The sequence below is a fragment of the Podarcis cretensis genome, assembly GCF_951804945.1.
Source record: "Podarcis cretensis genome assembly, chromosome: 14".
NCBI classification, from domain to species: domain Eukaryota; kingdom Metazoa; phylum Chordata; class Lepidosauria; order Squamata; family Lacertidae; genus Podarcis; species Podarcis cretensis.
In genome coordinates this window covers 27,980,543-27,998,964 of record NC_137183.1, presented here as the reverse complement: position 1 = coordinate 27,998,964, position 18,422 = coordinate 27,980,543, and the positions used below count along the sequence as shown (strand labels likewise).

General features: G+C 42.9%; 1 protein-coding gene across 7 annotated transcripts in view; it reads right to left on the bottom strand.

Moving 5' to 3' along the window:
• MAP2K5 (mitogen-activated protein kinase kinase 5) overlaps positions 1 to 18,422 on the bottom strand; it is a 127,869-nt gene that overhangs the window by 27,750 nt on the left and 81,697 nt on the right. For 4 of the 7 annotated variants that reach the window (XR_013832997.1, XR_013832998.1, XM_079953026.1 and 1 more), the window contains 2 exons: positions 6,305 to 6,331; positions 5,948 to 5,980 (listed from right to left, as the gene is read on the bottom strand). Coding sequence is in view for 4 of the 7 variants with exons in the window: in XM_079953026.1 (XP_079809152.1) it covers positions 5,948 to 5,980; positions 6,305 to 6,331 (60 nt within the window). In the remaining 3 variants the exon portion in view is untranslated. Of the gene's footprint in view, positions 1 to 5,947; positions 5,981 to 6,304; positions 6,332 to 12,536; positions 12,591 to 18,422 lie in introns of all 7 variants that reach the window. The other 3 variants (XR_013832996.1, XM_079953024.1, XM_079953027.1) reach the window with 1 other exon arrangement.

Below are 18,422 nucleotides of genomic sequence, written 5' to 3'. Positions count from 1 at the left end.
CAGCACCTGAGCCCCCCAGGGCCAAATCTAACCCCTGAAGCCCTTTCCTAGAGGCAAGAAAGGGGTGCAGAAGGAGACATGCTGAGGAAATGGGCACCGTTCTCCTCAAAGCAGCCCTCCAGAAAAACTAGCTGCTAAGACAGAACTTACGAAGCTTTCCCCCAATTTCTATTTGTGGCTGAATGTTAAGAATTATAGGACGGGGATCTCTGAAAGATTTGGGTCACCTCCAGGCAACCTGTTTACTGAGCATTCTTCCTGATTTGCTGGCACAAAGTCTGCAGATGGTGTCAGCTACTTCATGAGCATCCACTCATTTGTTTGCAAGGAGGTTGTAAGACATTGCATCAAGGGGTTGTTACCCCACACTTTCCACTGCACTTTCACTTTCCTTACTGCAAAAGCTCCAATTTTGGGGAGGGCAGGTTTGTTGCACAAGAGAACCCAAATCATCTTTAATTGCACATCCTGAACTTGCCAGTAAGCGCCTGAATCCTAGGTCAGTGCCCTTGGTTTCCAGAAGAGTGAGCGGTGCTGACTGTCCACAAAGTACTGCCACAGCTACACATGATATGAGGCTGCAGCCTCACAAGTCTTTGTGGACTGAGTTTTCCTGTGATTGCGGCTTGAAAAGTGGCTGTTCTGGTAGATTTCAAAGCTTCCTGCCTTCGAGGAGCTCTTTCTGAATCAACTTGTCTACTATGGGACCTTGCATCCTTCAGCAGGGTACAGACTGTCTATTTCTATGCTTTTAGTGTGAGGTCCCCTAGTGAAAGAATCATAGAATTGTGAAGTTGGAAGGAACCCCAAGGGTCATCTAGTCCAACCCCCTGAAACACAGGAATCACAACTAAATAACCCCTGATAGATGGGCATCCAACCGCTGCTTAAAAAATCTCCACCACCTTCTGAGGTGGTATATTCTACTGTCAAACCGCTTTTATGGTCAGAATGCTCTTCCTAATGGGATAGAAACATTGAAAAATAAACATTTTGTTCATGCGAGGCACTGACCAGGCCTGTTGGGGGCACACCTGTTGCCCTGTGTGGGTTGTTCATGTGCCCTGGGAGCACACCTAACATGCCCCTGTGCCAACTGTACACAGAAGGGGGAAGATCAGCAAGATTGTGTCGCATTAGTGAACTTCTCATGGAAGAACCACCAAGAAGTTTCCAAGGGAGCCTGAGGCTCTCTGGAGCGCAGCTTGGAAATCACTTGTCTAGGCTAATCTATTAACAGTGGCTGAAACTGCTGTCTTTTCTACAACCAAAGGATTTGGTTCTTGTCATTGTGCCATTTTTGCTGCAGCAAAGATGGAAATGTTTTAGTGTGTCTTCCCTCTCTTGCAGTTTCAAACAGCAAAAGGCACAGAGATATGTGCAAAGCGTTCAGTGGCCGCGTCCACCAAAGGGACCTTCCCTCAAAGAAATGAGCCCATTTATTGTTCGCTTCCACCCCTCCGTAAATGCCCCATGCAGCCTTATTGCTTTTTCATAAAACACTGCCACAAATAATCAAGCATGACCATTGACACCCGCAAGATTGAGTTTTTAGGAACCATTAAATGAGTTTGGCCTCTTGGGAAGGTTTGTTTCTCAGGTTGGCCTAAAGGTAATTATTCAGCTATTCCTACCTGTAGTTTTACCTTGTTCTCATCTAGCCTTTGAATCATGCACATGGGTAAGGTCACAATTTCTGGCTCCAGTAAAGAGAACAGCAGAAAACATTTGGGCCGGAGCGGAAGCAGTGATGGATAGATACATTCTGACACTAGACTCTCCTCTGTACACACACATTTAACATCTGAGAGATGGAGGCATACATGGAACTCTGCATGGCACTCTCTCCCTCGCTTTGTTTCTTAAAAAGTTAATGCAGTTGTTGAAAACACACCGTAGAAATGTTGAAGTGGTGATTTCAAACGTAATAGTCAGAAACAAGCCAGGGGGCTTATTGCTATTTCTAACTTAATTGATCCAGAGTATTAGACAGTGATCTTGAGACCTGTTTTGTTGCTGTGTTCCTCTGCTAGATCCCTTTTTCATCAGCTTATCCATTTTTATCATTTGTGAAACAACCTGAAACGCCTGCCAGAAGGAGTAGCAGTGAAGCATCAAGGCTACACAAAACAGCCCTCCAACATCCAGTCCAAGTCTACCAATATCTTGCCTCCTCAAGAGCCAGATCCTGGAACAGCAGAGACCAGCGCAGATGAGCATGGCTGCTGGTTCTGATCAAGCAGACTTTGCCAACCTAAAGGTAAAGGGACCCCTAACCATTAGGTCCAGTCGTGGCCGACTCTGGGGTTGCGGCGCTCATCTCGCTTTATTGGCTGAGGGAGCCGACGTACATCTTACGGGTCATGTGGCCAGCATGACTAAGCCGCTTCTGGTGAACCAGAGCAGCGCACAGAAACGCCATTTACCTTCCCGCCGGAGTGGTACCTATTTATCTACTTGCACTTTGACGTGCTTTTGAACTGCCAGGTTGGCAGGAGCAGGGACCAAGCAACAGGAGCTCACCCCGTCACAGAGATTCAAACCGCCGACCTTCTGATCAGCAAGTCCTAGGCTCTGTGGTTTAACCCACAGCGCCACCCGCGTCCCTTACTTTGCCAACTTAGTGACCTCCAAAGGTTTTCAACTACAACTCTTCTCTGCCACAGCCAGCACAGAGGAAGGCTGACCTAGCTAAACTGGTCTGATGATGGGTTCCTAAAACACTCCAGAAGGTGGACCCTATGAATGTATGTGCCCCTATGCAAATGCCCCATTCCCAACCCTCAGACCACCCTCTTACCAGTCCTTGGCAGCCTCCATATGCGCATAACTTTAGTGCAGTAAAAAACCCAGCCTAAGTTGGGAAAAGTATCTTGCTATCCTTGGGTTCAGGAAGAAACTTGCCATGCAGAAACAGCTGCAGACTGAAAGGGAGGGGAGTGACTCTGCTCCCCCCACCCCACACCTACCCTGTGAATTTTAGGACTTTGCCAGCCCTTATTTGCTCTCATGAAGTTGCCACAGAGGGGAGCATTTGGCCCGAGATCATCAGTCTTAGAACACTAAACACTTCTAATAGCGAACACTCACGTTATCACGAATGCACTGAAAACAACAGCAGCTGTACCATACCAGAAAGCAAACAGACCTTCTCTCATGAGGTCCTTATTTAGAAAGAGACACACACATTAGCACAATAAGTGGGAACTATTATTCTCCCCCAACAGGGCTAGATCTTAAAAAGAGCCGAGGGAGGGAGCAGGGAGAGAGAAACAAGGAGGGAAAACAAAACCAAGCTGCTATTAAGCCAATGTAGGAGGGGAAACCGTAGGGCACCCGCCAGGACCCTAAGGAGGAATGGAAATCAGCTCCATCGGAAGGCAGGGAGCCTAGAAACCAGCATGGCTTTCATTGCACCATTCTGCACAGAATGTAGCTCAGAATCAGGTGGCACTGCTTCCTTGGAACTTCTCTTTCTTTCTTTCTTTCAACAAAAAAACAAAAACAAAAAAACAACTATACTAAGCTTATAGTCCTCATGGTGGCAGGTGGGAGAAGGGAAACTGAAAACAGACGCAGGACATTTGGCAAGATTTGTCTTTGAGGGTTGTATCTAATGTTAGTCTTACTTTGAGCAGACCCTTTGAAATTAAGTTAGTCATTTCCATCAATTTCAATGGGCATGATCTGAGTATGACTAACATTGGATACAACCCTTGAGTCAGGGAGAGCACATAAAATATAACATGAGTGTCCACTTGTCTCTAAATATGTGCATTGGGAGCCTGATCACATGCAGACATCATCTACACAGTGCATGGCGGTTTAAGACACTATATTAGGGAAAGGGAACCTGTGGCCCTCCAGATGTTGTTAGACTACAATTCCCATCATCCGTGACCATTGACCTGCTGGCTGGAGCTGCTGGGAGTTGGAAATCAACACCACCAGGGAAGGTCACCTTCCCACATGGCATGTGGTTTGCTCTGAAATATGATTTGCCGTGTTTAGCCATCTCAACCTGTAGTTTGGACATAATGGGCTTTCAGACACTTCCAAGGGTGTTATTTCTGTGCACACAAAGTCACGTGTGGAGAAGTTGTTGCAGTTACATTCCACTTACGCAACACGGCATCTGTTCACATGTGTGATCATAACTCAAAGGCTGCCACACCAAGTTAGAGCATGCATCTGTGAATGGGCCAACACAGGCATAAGACCTCAGGTAGAGCTTATGTATACCTTCAGTCACAATGAAGTCAGTTCACAAATGCAAACACACAGTGACCAAGTGTCTAGAAATCAACAGATGTGCATATCATACACATGCAAACATAAGTATGTATATGCATAAGTTTGCCCTGATTTGCAAAAAGGGATTTGCTACTTCTCAAGGCACCCAGAAACCATCTCCATCCACATGCAGCCCAATTCCTTTCCTCCCAAATTTCTGGTTCTGTCACATCAATTCCAGGCTCAGCCTGTTTCATCAGAAGTTGTTCTGGTAAGTGCAGTTCCCTGATAAAGCAGGGAAAGATTCTGGAAATCAACTTCTGGAACTAAGCAAATGGGCTGCCATTCCAGGCAAAAGTGTGCTAGATCTGCCCTGCTTCCTATGTGTAGGACTGAATTTCAACTGCTGTGGGTTAATTTCACTTACGCTGTTGCTTCCTAAAGTGATTAAGAGGTGAACAACTACCACCACCAGAGCGCAAGGAAGAATATTTTGTTAGCTCTGAAAGGGGAAATCTGGCAACTATGATTATCCAATCAGAAGTCAGGTCTCCCAAAGAAAATAGTGGTTAGCAGAGCAAGCACCTACGTGTTGACAATGTGGATACATACGCTATATTAAAAATCAAAGCACACACACAATCAAATCCAGGTTGATAAAAGATGCACAGAGGCAAAAATGAAGGTCCTGTGGCTAGGATAAAATGCAGTTTCCCAGCTTCTTCTTTTCTGAGAAACATAGTAATGTGACAAAAAAGAGTGGGGTGGTGGGTGGACACAGATTAAATGTGGTGCATGTAAATGGCAGGAGCATTTGAACAAAAATGCACATTGTGCCCTTCCACAGCTGAATGGCCAGGCATGCAGAAATTTGGGCAACTGGAAATCCAGATAAACAGTAATACTGTTTCCTTAGGCCTGCACTAGTAGTCGAGGGGGTGGGGGTGGGGATACATGATGCCCTGACCCAGAGGCCCACATGTGCTTCAAGGTAAATATAAATTCTCCTGCATGTAGAGGATTCTCCACTAAATTCAGTAGCTGGATCCCACCCGAGCCATGCCATGGACAACTCATGCATTTCACCCGCTGAAACACTCTGAGCAGGCCTTGTGGGTGGGGAGCTTCACGTAAGCATCAGAGTTTCTGCTCCTCTTGAGAAATCACTGGATCAGGACTAAATGGGTTCAGGTAGAGGTGTGAACAACAGGGCTCCTGCCGTTTTTGGTTTTTCTCCCTTTGGTAAAACCGAACGGAGAGGTGACATTCAAAACTGCTCTTGTTTACAGTTCAACCCTGACCCCTTTTAGCAGGTCCTCTTTTGCGCACCCAGAGCTGCACAAAAGCCTGCCTCATTTAAAAGGCAAAACGACAACTTCCATTTCTTTGCATTACCACATCTGGCAAGGTGGAGAGGTGATCAATTAATATGGGGGGCCTTTGGGGGTCTCTGTTATCCAAAAGAGAGAGAGGGAGAAAGAAAGAGACTTTCCTGGAAACTGCCTCCTTTTGCCAAGGATTCAATAGGAAGAGTCAGGAAACAGCACAAAGCAGGACAAGGCCAGCCAGCGCTCAGCAGCTCAGAGCCGCACAAGGCAACTTGTCTCGCAGTTGAGGACGTTGGGCCATTGTGCTTCATTAGGAAACAAAATATAAGCTTTCCAGTCCATTAGGAATGACTTTAGGAGTGAAAGCACATAAGACGGCGACTCACCTCATCAACAATGCACTGGAGTAACTGGAGGGGCTGTGATGGAAAGGAGAAGTGGGGGGAGAGAGAAGAGAAGTATTAGGCTATATGCAATATCTTTACAGTGGAGTGGAAAGAAAAAATCATTAATGCAATAAAATATAGCAAGATTAATCAACAGCAGCAAACTCTTATAAAAACATCGCGGCTCAGGATGTCCTATTATTTCTAATGGTACCTAATCTAATACAGGCAGTTAAAGGTTTGCATTTTCCACAAAATGCAATTTGCTAAGTTTAAAACAAGGCATTCAAGCATGCAAAGGAAGCAGCCATCAGGAAAAAGAAAAGTGAATTTTTTTCCCGAACTCATAAAGCTTACCATTAAAGATCCCTGGTTTTTCTGAATCTGAAAAGGGAAAAAAAGGGGAGGCAATATGTAATTAGCATGTCATAATCAAAATGACTCACTTGGACACATTATGATCACTGAGAGAAAATTATTGTATCGCTGGTGGCAATTTGTGGGCATGTGTTAACACAATTTACATAATGAAAATACACAAATGTTAATAGCTCGCTTCTCATTTATAGGCGAAAGTCAGCAGAATGTTAATTTCACACAACACTTTTTAGTACCCTCCAGGTTGTATTAGAATAGGGAGAAAAACCATAATCCATTTCAAAAGGCTGTTTACGATTCAGATATAAATAATGTTTTATATTGCTAGATTGTGAGCACTGCGCTTAATGTTGCAATCATTGCTAATGTTATGAAGCTCACTCTTTTTAAATTAAAAACCGATTTATTTAAAATTGAAATTAAATCATAGTCAGAAATTAGAATTTTGGATTACTGCCAATGTCTGCTCACAATCTTGCCCCCCCTCTTTTTTTTTTTTTTTTTTGAAGGAAACTTTAATTATGTGTCTGAACTATATGCCTGTTCTTAGAGAACAACAGTTTATGCTCCACTTTTTAGAATTTCTTCTGTGCCCCAAACCTCCCACAGCTACTTTCTGAACACCAGTTTTTGGGTTATAATTATCATTTAAGATCACCAGCTGGCCTGTCCCTCCCAAGACTGCAAAATCCACAGACTTAATCTGAGCATCTCGGGAACTGCAGCAAAGGGGCTACCAAACATTGTCAGAAGTGGCTCAAGGGCCACTGTTTAAGGCTCTTATGTTTAAGCTAAGGATGCCAATTGTATAGGTGGGGATGCTGCTGGTTACATCTCTGAAAGCTGGGTGACAAAACTGACCCCCTGACAATTCTACCATTATTAACTATCATTTTCCGTCAACTGTGTGGCTCCTTGCATATATCAACACAGGTCCCTTCCATTCTGCAAGATGCTTCTTTGCCTAAAACATCTTGGGTTCACTCACAGTTAACTTGGCCTGCCCTTTCCATTCAATATTCTCAGCTGAGTAGTGCCAGAGATGATGAATGGCTGTACTTCTCTCATTGGCTTCGAGAGCTCTCCTTCCTTCCTCCCTAGCTAGCCAGAGGCATTATCCTATAAATTAGGGATGGGGAGCCTGGGCCCTCCAGATGTTGCTGGACTCCAACTCCCATCAGCCCCAGCCAGCATGGCCAAAGGTCAGGGACAATGGAAGCTGTAGTCCAGCAACATCCAGTCCACATTCCCCATCCCGACTCGAAAAAATTGTTCACAAAAGTAGTAAAAGGTCACAGACATATACAACGCCCACAACAGTGTATGTATTTGCTTCTGGTTGTGCCATTATCAGGGTTCTCTTGTATCTTTCATCCTTATGGTTATTTCCAGCAAAGGAAAATGGAAACTTTCATAATTCTCTGTCTGGTGATAGGGAAAACCCCTTAGAAAATATACAAGGAAACAATGTGCAACCTTGCACCAACCATACTGGTGGAACTTCATTTTATTTACCAGGATTTCTAACAAATAAGCCCAGCATTATTACGTCTGAACACCTAAACCATAAAAATAAAACACATACAGGTAATTTGGGACATCACCTATAAATATGGCCTGTTAAAAAAGTATCACCTGTGCATTAAACACATCAAAATAGATCTCCTCCAGTCATCTATAAGATTAAAATATCAGTTCTCTATACGTCCCTACACCTCCAGATACCACATAAAGCCAATTATAAACTCTCTTTTGGGGTACTTCAATGCCCCTAGGGTGCTGTTACCATAAAGTACATTCTACAGCAGCAGCAAAAGATTTCATTTAATAGAAGAGGTTGATGGTAAAGAAACAACAATATTGATTACATTTTTATCCTGGCTTTCCTCCAAGGCATTCAAGGCACTGTATATAGTTCCCCACTCTCCATTTTACCTCCACAACAACCCTGTGAGGTAGGTTAGGCAGAGAGGTGACTGGCCCAAGGTTACCCAGTTAGCTTTATGGCTGAATGGGGATTTGAAGTCTTAATCTAATCACTACCCCATCATGGCAGGATAGGGCAGGAAGTTACTAGTGCTTTTGACATATACCTCCTTGCACGGGAATGTGCAGCACATAAGTGCATGGGAGAACTTCCCGGGGTTCTGCACTTTATGAGCCATAATCCTGAGGAAGGTGGGCACTTTGCACTTGCCAGAAGTCACAGGGGAGAGTATACTGCTTCACTTCTCTTGAGCAGCAACACCTTCCGTGAGCCTGCAATCTGGTGCAGTTAACATCCCCATCTGTTTAAAACCGTGCCTTCAAAGAACCACACGTTCCTCTCTAAAGAGGGCAAAGTGTGTGCATGTTGTTCTGATCAGAGACAACATATGCATGGCATAGCCCACATCGAGGGGTGGGCAGGTGGGGGCAGAGTAAGCAACACAAACCACAAGGGGAGCATGTTGTATCTGTATTTATTTTCAGCTACATACCATTTAGAGCTATTATGATCCTGCATAACACAATATGCTGTTTACATTACAAGGGGCAAAATATCTGGCCGACAACCTGAATTGAATATTTACCAGTAAAATGACAGCTAATTGGGTTTATGAAGGAGGGTTTTCCTTCTTGCTGTAATGGGGAAGCCTTAATAGAAGTAGGGAACGAGATGGGATGAGGAGGAAGTAAGGGGGGGAGTGAAGGGAAACCACAGCTGTTCAGTCCTGTTGAACTATGGACTTGTCTGAAGCCAGGATGAGCTCAACTTGAGTCTACTGGCTTGATGAGCAGAACAGGGTGACAGGATTCCATTCACAGGAAGCAGAGGAGGTGGTTTTGGGCATAAGATGCTAGGATTTATAAAGGACAGTTGACTAAAACCTTTGGGGAAAGACTCTATTATACAAATGTTCCAGAGAGGCAGCCAGGTTAGTCTCTTGCAGCAGAAACAACAAAGGGTATTGCAGCATATTAAAAATGAAGAGGAAAAAAAAGCTATGGTTTTCCCAGTAGTGATGTATGGAAGTGAGAGCTGGACCATAAAGAAGGCTGATCACCGAAGAATTGATGCTTTTGAATTATGGTGCTGGAGGAGACTCTTGAGAGTCCAATGGACTGCAAGAAGATCAAACCTCTCCATTCTTAAGGAAATTAGCCCTGAGTGCTCACTGGAAGGACAGATCCTGAAGCTGAGGCTCCAATACTTTGGCCACCTCATGAGAAGAGAAGACTCCCTGGAAAAGACCCTGATGTTGGGAAAGATTGAGGGCACAAGGAGAAGGGGACGACAGAGGACGAGATGGTTGGATAGTGCCTTTGAAGCTACCAGCATGAGTTTGACCAAACTGCAGGAGGCAGTGGAAGACAGAAGTGCCTGGCGTGCTCTGGTCCATGGGGTCACGAAGAGTCAGACACGACTAAATGACTAAACAACAACAAAAATGAAGAAATTTATTACGGCACAAACTTTTGTGGCACATTTCGCCAAATGTGCTTACTGAACCTTTATCTATGCCCTAATTATCACACTGTATTTTTTTATCTCATTGCCATTTATTTCCCACCTTGGAATTTTCTGCCAGCTAAGATTTCACTCCATGCACCTGACAAAATGGGCTTCAGACTGCAAAAGCTTATGCCACAAGACATTTGTTAGTCTTTAAGGTGCCACAATACTCTTTGTTGTCATTGTTCAGCAAATGAAGAGAGGTTCTAGGTTCCAACTCCACATATCAGGGAGGATGAGATATAGAATAAGCACCACAACCCTTGAAATACTGGATTCTATCCAGATGGCCTAAGCTACTCATGGCCGGGGAACTGGGGTATGTTAGGGATTGGCTAGCCAAGCTGCACCAAGTGACGTTGGCAAAACTTGTTGCCCACAATGGGAGAAGCCATTTCCATGCTCATACTACATGACATCACTATAAGTGACATTACAATACTAAAAGCATAAGAAAAATCCCCCACTGTGCTCATCATTTGTAAATCTTCCTTATGTGTACATGTTGCATACATGGGAGTCCTAGAGATATGATTCTCACTTTAGGGTGCAACAGATCTCAAAGTCAGTCCTGGATGAGCCCTGCCAGTGGAGGTGTCCATGTCTAAACCTCAGCAGTGGAATAAGTTGCTCTGAACAGTTGTGGAAGTCCCAGCTGTGGAGGTTTTAAGAAGGTTGAAAGGATCCCTTCTGCTGCAGAATATCCTCTTTTGGGCCATGAGATCTGATGATCCACAGTTCCTTCCTAGGGACTGACTCCATTAAGATGAATGATGAAAACAGCCTTCATGAGGCTAAGTGTCCAAGTAGAGTTTTGAGAAAGTGCTGCGGGTCACAAAATGGCTGCAGCCGAGGCATGGCACAACAAAATGGCCACCACATTTGAAATATTGGGGAAAGAGACAGGGACACAAAATGGTGCAGGCATGCACCCCAATCATTCACTGCCTTACTTGATCGCAGAGAGGAGCTCTTTTCACCTCTCTGCTGTTTAGAAGTGGAAAGGGTAGCCAATCCTGGTATCCAGTGAAATGTGGGCATGTTTAAGGAGACATGTTCAATGTAGGAGAGGCTGAGCCAGTGTAAACAGGAAATGAGCAGGAACAGCAAACATCTCTCATGCATTGTACATTTTGAGGGGAAATTTACTGAGCTCTTTCACAGGTGCCATAGGATCTACTGCTGGCACACTGGTGCCTGTGGGTGCTGCATTGGTGACTCTTGGTTTATGCATATTGCTGCCATTGTACAAGTACCGCTATCAAGAAGCATGGATCAGTTGTCATGAGAAGGGCGTAACTGCCTCCATGGGAAAAGTGTAAATTGACCTAATTCCATGAACAATCTCAGCTGCTGGTCATGGAAGATTGTAAAATAGCGTGGAATTACACACAAAAACTGGGGGAAGCAATCCTTGCAAATGCTCTTATTGCTACCACTAAGCACCAATGGCACACATAGAATTCCTGGCTTTTTAATAACTTGACAGCTTTATATAAATACGAGAGAGTGAGGGAGGCGGGGGGGTGGACCTCAGAAACTGCTGCTGAAGGAGACAAATGTTTTCTTGAGGGGGGACAATTACAGGTCTCCCATTTCAAAAGGTGCTTTGGAGGAACATGCAGCATGAACTATAACTCTGAAGCACCCTTTGAAATAGGACAGCTTGTAATTGTTGCCCCTGAAGAAGACATTTGTCGGAACATGTTGGGCAGGGCATTTGACCAATAAATTCTCCTTCAGGTTCTTTTTTTTGTTGGTGCTGTCTTTTTGTGGTTGTTTTACTTTTAGCTTTACACTCATGTCATCCTTTTTAGCAGGAAGACACACAGAGTGCATGCTATTGCTCAACTGAGGTATTACACTGCAATTTCAGAAATTCTGCATCAATATATCTGGGCCCAGTACTGATTCAAATTTCCTAAGACCCTCAGTTACTTCTTAATGCCACTACTGAGAATGACAGACAGCTATTTCACTGATGTCTTGGTGCAATATCATTGTATCTTTAGTCTTTTCTCCATTAAGTAGAGCTGCCCTGCTTTTTTGCCTCTGAAATACTATGAATACACTTTAAAAAGCTGTATGTTGTTTATGGTGATCTACCACTCCAGGTAATTTTGTTTGTACGGCTTTGTTTCCTCTTAATCTCTTAACTCTGCTAGAATATCTAAGTGCTACAGCTATATTTTTCCCAGACCCTCAATGGCAAGCTGCTCAAGCTGTACTTATATTACGACATATTTTTCACTGTAAAACAATGTTGTTTACAGTCCACAACACTGGCACATCTCTGGAAAGATAAAACAGCTGTATAGCTGGGACTGCTACCTTTGCACACAGTTCACGAAAAAGCAAAAAGAATATGATTTTATTACATACTGAAATAATTTTTTTTAAAGTCAATATAAAATGCTGCACAGTTTGAGCCCTCTCCCTCTGCCCCACACTACCACGGGACAAGTTGGTCTTGGAAGCTCTGATGGTCCAATCCTACTGCCCCACATGGCAATATTTATTATGGAGGGGGATTTTACATGCTGTCTTCTCCAGAGGCTGTACCAAAAACTCTCCTAGAGCTTAATTTTCCTGGAAGAGTAAAGAGCTCCCAGCAGTGACTCACTGTGGCCTCCACTCTTTCTCATCTGCACTGAGTGTCGTGCTGTGGTGAAGTGACTGAGCTGTGAACCTGGAAGTCTTTGTTTCCAACCTCACCTGTACCACGAACTCACTTGGCTCACCATGCTCTCTGATGTTCAGCGTCCACCCCTGCAATATGGAGATACATCTTAGCACCCTACCTTACAATCATTACTTCGATACTGTACATGAAGTACTTGGAAAACTTTAAAGCTCTACAAACTCAGTTGGTAGAGCGTGAGACTCTTAATCTCAGGGTCCTGGGTTCAAGCCCCTCATTGGGCAAAAGATTCCTGCATTGCATGGGTTTGGACTCATGTCCCCTTCCAAATCTACAATTCTATGATTCTATAGATGCATACTATAAAATGATGCCAACAATTAATTCTTTCCTGTTTGTAATGCTGGGGGACCAAATTTGGAAATGCAATTTGTATGTAAACATACAAAACAAGCAAAGAATAAAGTATAATATTCTATAAATGCCAAGGTACTGGCAAGCTAGGCAGGGTGCTCAGTAAAACATATTTTCTGTATGTTCCTGTCTGATGGGGAGAATAGGTTAGAGGGAATTTATGCCTTTATTTTGAAAAGTTGCTTTTGAATAGTTCTGTCTCTATAGAGATTTTTTCAACAGACGTGACAAGGAAGACCTCTGCTACCTCTTTCTGCTTTATAGTCCCAGGCCCAAGCAAGAAACTCAGGTGAATGCCTCCTTCCATTAGTTGACACTTGCCACAGTTCCCATTTCCTCTTTTTCTCCATCCCTGGCATTGGAACCTGCAGCCTTTGCTGGAGAAAGCCTCTTCTTATATTGACTAACAAATCTGCATTTTTCATAGCTATTTAGCTGTTCATGCTAGTAGAGTAATTAATAATTAATAATAATAATATTATTATTTATACCCCACCCATCTGACTGGGTTTCCCCAACCACTCAGGGCGGCTCCCATCAGAATAGTAAAAACTTAATGAAGCTTAACAAAAGAATGAAAAGACAGCAGCAAAAAGAGGTATCAGGAGAATCTAATTTTGAAAGCATCTGTTGCACCTTATTTTTTCCTCAAGATCTGAGCAATTTCTGAATTCTAAAGATTAAACTGCCTTATATGTTAAAACATTCCATTTCCCTCTATAAATAATATTTGGGTCAAAGACAATACTAGTTCAATTCTTCATTCCAAAGAATTAAGCTCCCCATTTCTGTGTTTCTATGATAGCATAGATGGAAGAAGATATTGCCGCACAACATTATTATTTGGTTTCAGTTGTAAAGTGGTCTAAAAGATGTGATCTATATTTAATTACTTAGCTACTCTTCCACTGACTCACAGAATGTGTATGTATGAAAGTAGATATCCATTGCCAAATAAAAAGTCAATATCCCCAAGAATTATGTTTTTGGCACAAATATAAGATGTCTAATAAGAGCAGGAAAATCTATGTGTATAGGATTTCTACAGCCATAGGATAATAATAGCAGCTGTCAAATCAACGTAAAGTTATCCCCCTGGAATATTAAAAAGCAAATACAGTAGCAAATTTCTTCCAATGTATTCTGCAAAGAGAACCATATACTATAAAGACTGAGAAATATTACATATAATAAAATATGATCTTAAAGATCTTTGATTATAATTCAGCACAGAAAACAGCACCACTTTGGTATTAACATGTGAACAGTGTTTAATGTCTTTTAAATGGTTCAATATTGTAATGTATGCTGATGACATCAGAGTTTCACTCTTATTCTGAAACCAACTGCTGCCGCTCATCAATTTAGTCTCACAAAATAAATGAATGCTTAAATGACACTTCTGTCAAATGAAAAAGAAAACCCTGCAAAACAGCTTTTCCATGCACTCAAGTTAAAAAAAAATCATGTTGTTGCTGTTTTTCCCCTCTCCTTCTTTGACAAGTGGCTCTTCCATTGAAATGAAAACAGGCCAAACTTGGTCAATATTATGGATTACATATAAGAAAAAGAACCTTGGACCTTACTAATATCAAGGAGCAGAAAGCAACAGCTTCAATTAAAACCAGCCAATTATTCAGCCCTTTAAGATGCAGCAAATAAATGAATTGCTTTTAAATGGAAGTCCTTGGATGAAGAGCTCTTTGACCCACAATTCAATTGCACTAGCAGGAATCATAATGAAGGAGGAATTTGCTGAAACAAAATATTTTTTTCTCCCCTGGAAGGGGAAAAAAGGCTTTTGAATGAGTAACCGAGATGCATTTACAAATATTCTCCATTGCAACAGGGAGAGAAGGGCTAGATTATAAAGGGGGGTGGGTCACCTTGAGCTTTGTTTACAAATTACTTTTCCGCTGGCTGAATTCTTACCTCACCACATGCCTCCCTGTGGCTCCCTTTCATTTGGCAATTCCAGGCAGACTTACACTGCTATCTAGAAGCTGAGGGTGCAGACGCACTTCCCAAGAATATCAGAGCCTGCAGACTCCTCTCTGATAATCACAAGACTGTGCCCAACAATGCAGTGAGTGAGGAAGATGGCACTCTCTCTAGACAAACTGGAGCTCCTGCGGGGCTTGGTAGTGGGGGAAGAAGAAGAAGAAGAAGAAGAAGAAGAAGAAGAAGAAGAAGAAGAAGAAGAAGAAGAGTAGTAGTAGTAGTAGTAGTAGTTTGGATTTGATATTCCGCTTTATCACTACCCTAAGGAGTCTCAAAGCGGCTAACATTCTCCTTTCCCTTCCTCCCTCACAACAAACAGGTGAGTAGGGCTGAGAGACTTCTTTGCAGTGTGACTAGCCCAAGGTCACCCAGCAGCTGCATGTGGAGGAGCAGGGAATCGAACCCGGTTCACCAGATTACGAGTCTACCGCTCTTAACCACTACACCACACTGGCTCTCAGAAATGCTGTGGCACTCCTGGAGGGAGAAACACAGTTCCTCAAGTTGATTTCCCCCTACTCTAAGTGTCTCTCATAAATGAAAGGCAACAACTCATGGCATTTCATCCAAGAGACACCCTCAATGGCAACTGGGAAGAGAGAAGTGGCCAACAAGGATTGGACAGGCACTGCTGAACCAAAGGAAAGTTACGACTTTCCCACAAAGTTTTTGCTTCTTATCTTTTGCTGTATACTCTCATGAGGTGCACCCATTTATGACACGTCAAGGGTAAAAACTAAAACTAATATTTATATCCCTACCTTCTCTTTCCACAAAGCTGGGGATGCCTAAGGCAGCTAACCACTAAGGCAGTTAGCAGTTTTAGGAATATTAGTTAGTTAAGTCAAAATGATTCAAAGATAAATAAATACACAGCAAATATTGTGAGTTTCAAATGCCTTGAGGTTTGCTGACCTTAGCAAAATGATGCCACAGAGTGACAGTGTAATACAGTAAGTCCGCAGCTTATGCAGAGGTTGCGTTCTGGGGATCACGCCTAAAGCCAAAATTGTGTCTAGTCGAAACTCATTGTGATCAAAACCCGTTGTGCCAAAGTAATTTTCCTGGAACCCCACCCCCTTTCTGCCCCTTAAAAAATAGTATTTTTTTTTTGCCCCTTCATAAAGCTGAATGTGCACAAGTTAAATGTGCAAAAGTGGTGGGCTTGCTGTATACAAAATTAGGCAAAAACAGTTGCCCCAATCCAGTGACTGTCCATGTATAGAGGGCAGAATACTAAACTCATTAGGAAGGGCTGCTACCTAACTGCATCCTTCTGTGAACATTTTGTGCCTGTCTAGAGATGCTCTCACCTCTGAACAGCTTTGCCGAAACACCAGAACCCATATGGGGTCCTGGATCAGGGTAACTCATGAGAACTGATCCAATGCAGGATTTTTACCTCACCCCACCCCCATTAATAATGTCTTGGACTGCTGCCTTCCTTTATAAAATCAACCCAAAAGAGGAGCATGTTCAATCTTGCTCTTTAACATTCTCTATTATTCACTTTTGTTTCCATCGCGCTGGGTGCCTCTACCCGGAGAGAAGCAATATGTCATCATTTTGTTGAGCTAACTGGCCTAACAGTCTTGTCCCTTTGAGTTAGGAACAAGACAGCAACACTTCATCAAACCGTTGGCAAAAGCCAGGCAGGGAAGGGCTGGCAGAAGAAATGGGAAGCAGCCAAGTTTTCAAATCTGGTGACTTGATTAGCCATTATAGAAAAGGGAAAAAACATGTTGGCCCCCAAAGTTGTCCCCTTTTGAACAGAAAGCTCCCACTAAATATCACCTCCATCAGTCTCACCGTTGCAGTTTTGTAATAACCCGCTTGCTAGGTGAACATTTGTTGAAAAGGCATCTTCTCCACTTGCCACTACTGCCTCCTCTTTTTGGGGTTTCCTCTCCCCCTCCCCTCCCCTCCTTATCATACTCCTTATTTGAAACAGATTTTTAACAGATAATCTTGCTCGTTATAACAATATCTCGCTTGCATTTTATTCAAATAATTCTTAAAAACAGCTTTAAAAGCCGTTTGGAATAAACATCAAGCTCACCATCAATCAAAGGCAAAAAAAAATTCTGCTGGCGGTTGTATAAACATCAGATCAACTCACTGATGTCTTCAAGGATTTCAGACTGAACCATAAAAAACTCCATTAACTTCTGACAAAGAATGCAAATTAATCGCAACATGGGGTGAGATGAAATTAAAGGCTCTTTTCTAATCAATGACAAGGCAGGATGAAATATTTACTCCTCTCTCTCTCCTCCCTCCCTCCAACCTCCAACGCTTGCCTGTGTTCAGGGTTGCATTCCTCAAGCCAAGCCCAAACAGAAGGTGAGTGCACAAACTTGGCCACATCAAGAACTGCTTAGATCCTCTCAGCCCTAAAGTAATCTGCTTGCAAGTTGCACAGATTCAACACGCACACGTGCACACACACACACACACACACACACACACACTCCAAATCTCAGGTGCGCCCAATTTGTTATTCACACTCTCCTGTGCCAGTGAAAAGGGGTGGGGGTGGGGGAAGAGGAGAAAGAAGGCTGGCACAGACAGATGCACCAGGAACCTGAAATGACAGTTCTGCCCTCCGGAAGCACGATCACTACAGAAAAATCTAGTACAGCCTCCAGGTGAAATGTCTGGTGCTCCATATGGAGCAGAGAAAATTAACAACAAGATGGAAATCTCACAAGCAGCAGGGAGCTGGATTTTTTTGAGGGGGGAGGGGGGAAATGAAATTTAAAGATGAAGAAGGAGAAGTAATAAATTAATGGGGTGTGAAAACATTCAAAGCTTTACAATACCAGGGGCACTATTTGCTCAGATTTTTTATTTTTTTTTTAGAATAGGAGGGGGGAACATCCCCCCTTCCAAACTTCAAGTCATTTTGATGTAATTTATTAACAAAGATCTGCAAGTGTATCCAAAAATAGGTAAAAGGGTTTTAGCCAGATCCAGGAGGACTAGTTTAAACACATTTCTCAGAATCCTTCAGTTTTCAAGTGTTGCCTTAGAACACTTTTGCAATGGACTTCTCCTTGCTGCCCCCAGCTTGGAACACAAGCAGTGACTACTTGACAGTGGCAACTGTCTGCATTTCTCTGCATTTTTGTACTGTTAAGCACGCCTCTGCCTTCTGTTTAAATTAGGGCAAGCTGAATATCTGGAAGAAGAAACTGTACTGCACTGTATTTCAGTTTGACAATTTTTTTCACACAGAATCAGAAAATGTCTCCAAATCAGCATTAAGGTATTTAGAACTTTTAAAAGACTCACAGATACACACACATACATCTAAATGCAGTTGTGAATCAAGAATTTGCTGGATTGATCAAACATTGGAGTTTGTTTGTGTAAACACCTGGTAACAGCAGTGGCTGGTCTAATTATCACAATATTTAAATGTTTTCTCTGCAAATTGACACATTTGCAAGTGAACTGCAAATGAAAAATACAAATAACATTCACCATTCATCAAAACCAAAGTCCTGAAAGCACTTACAAGCTTCTCATGTGACTTGCATAAG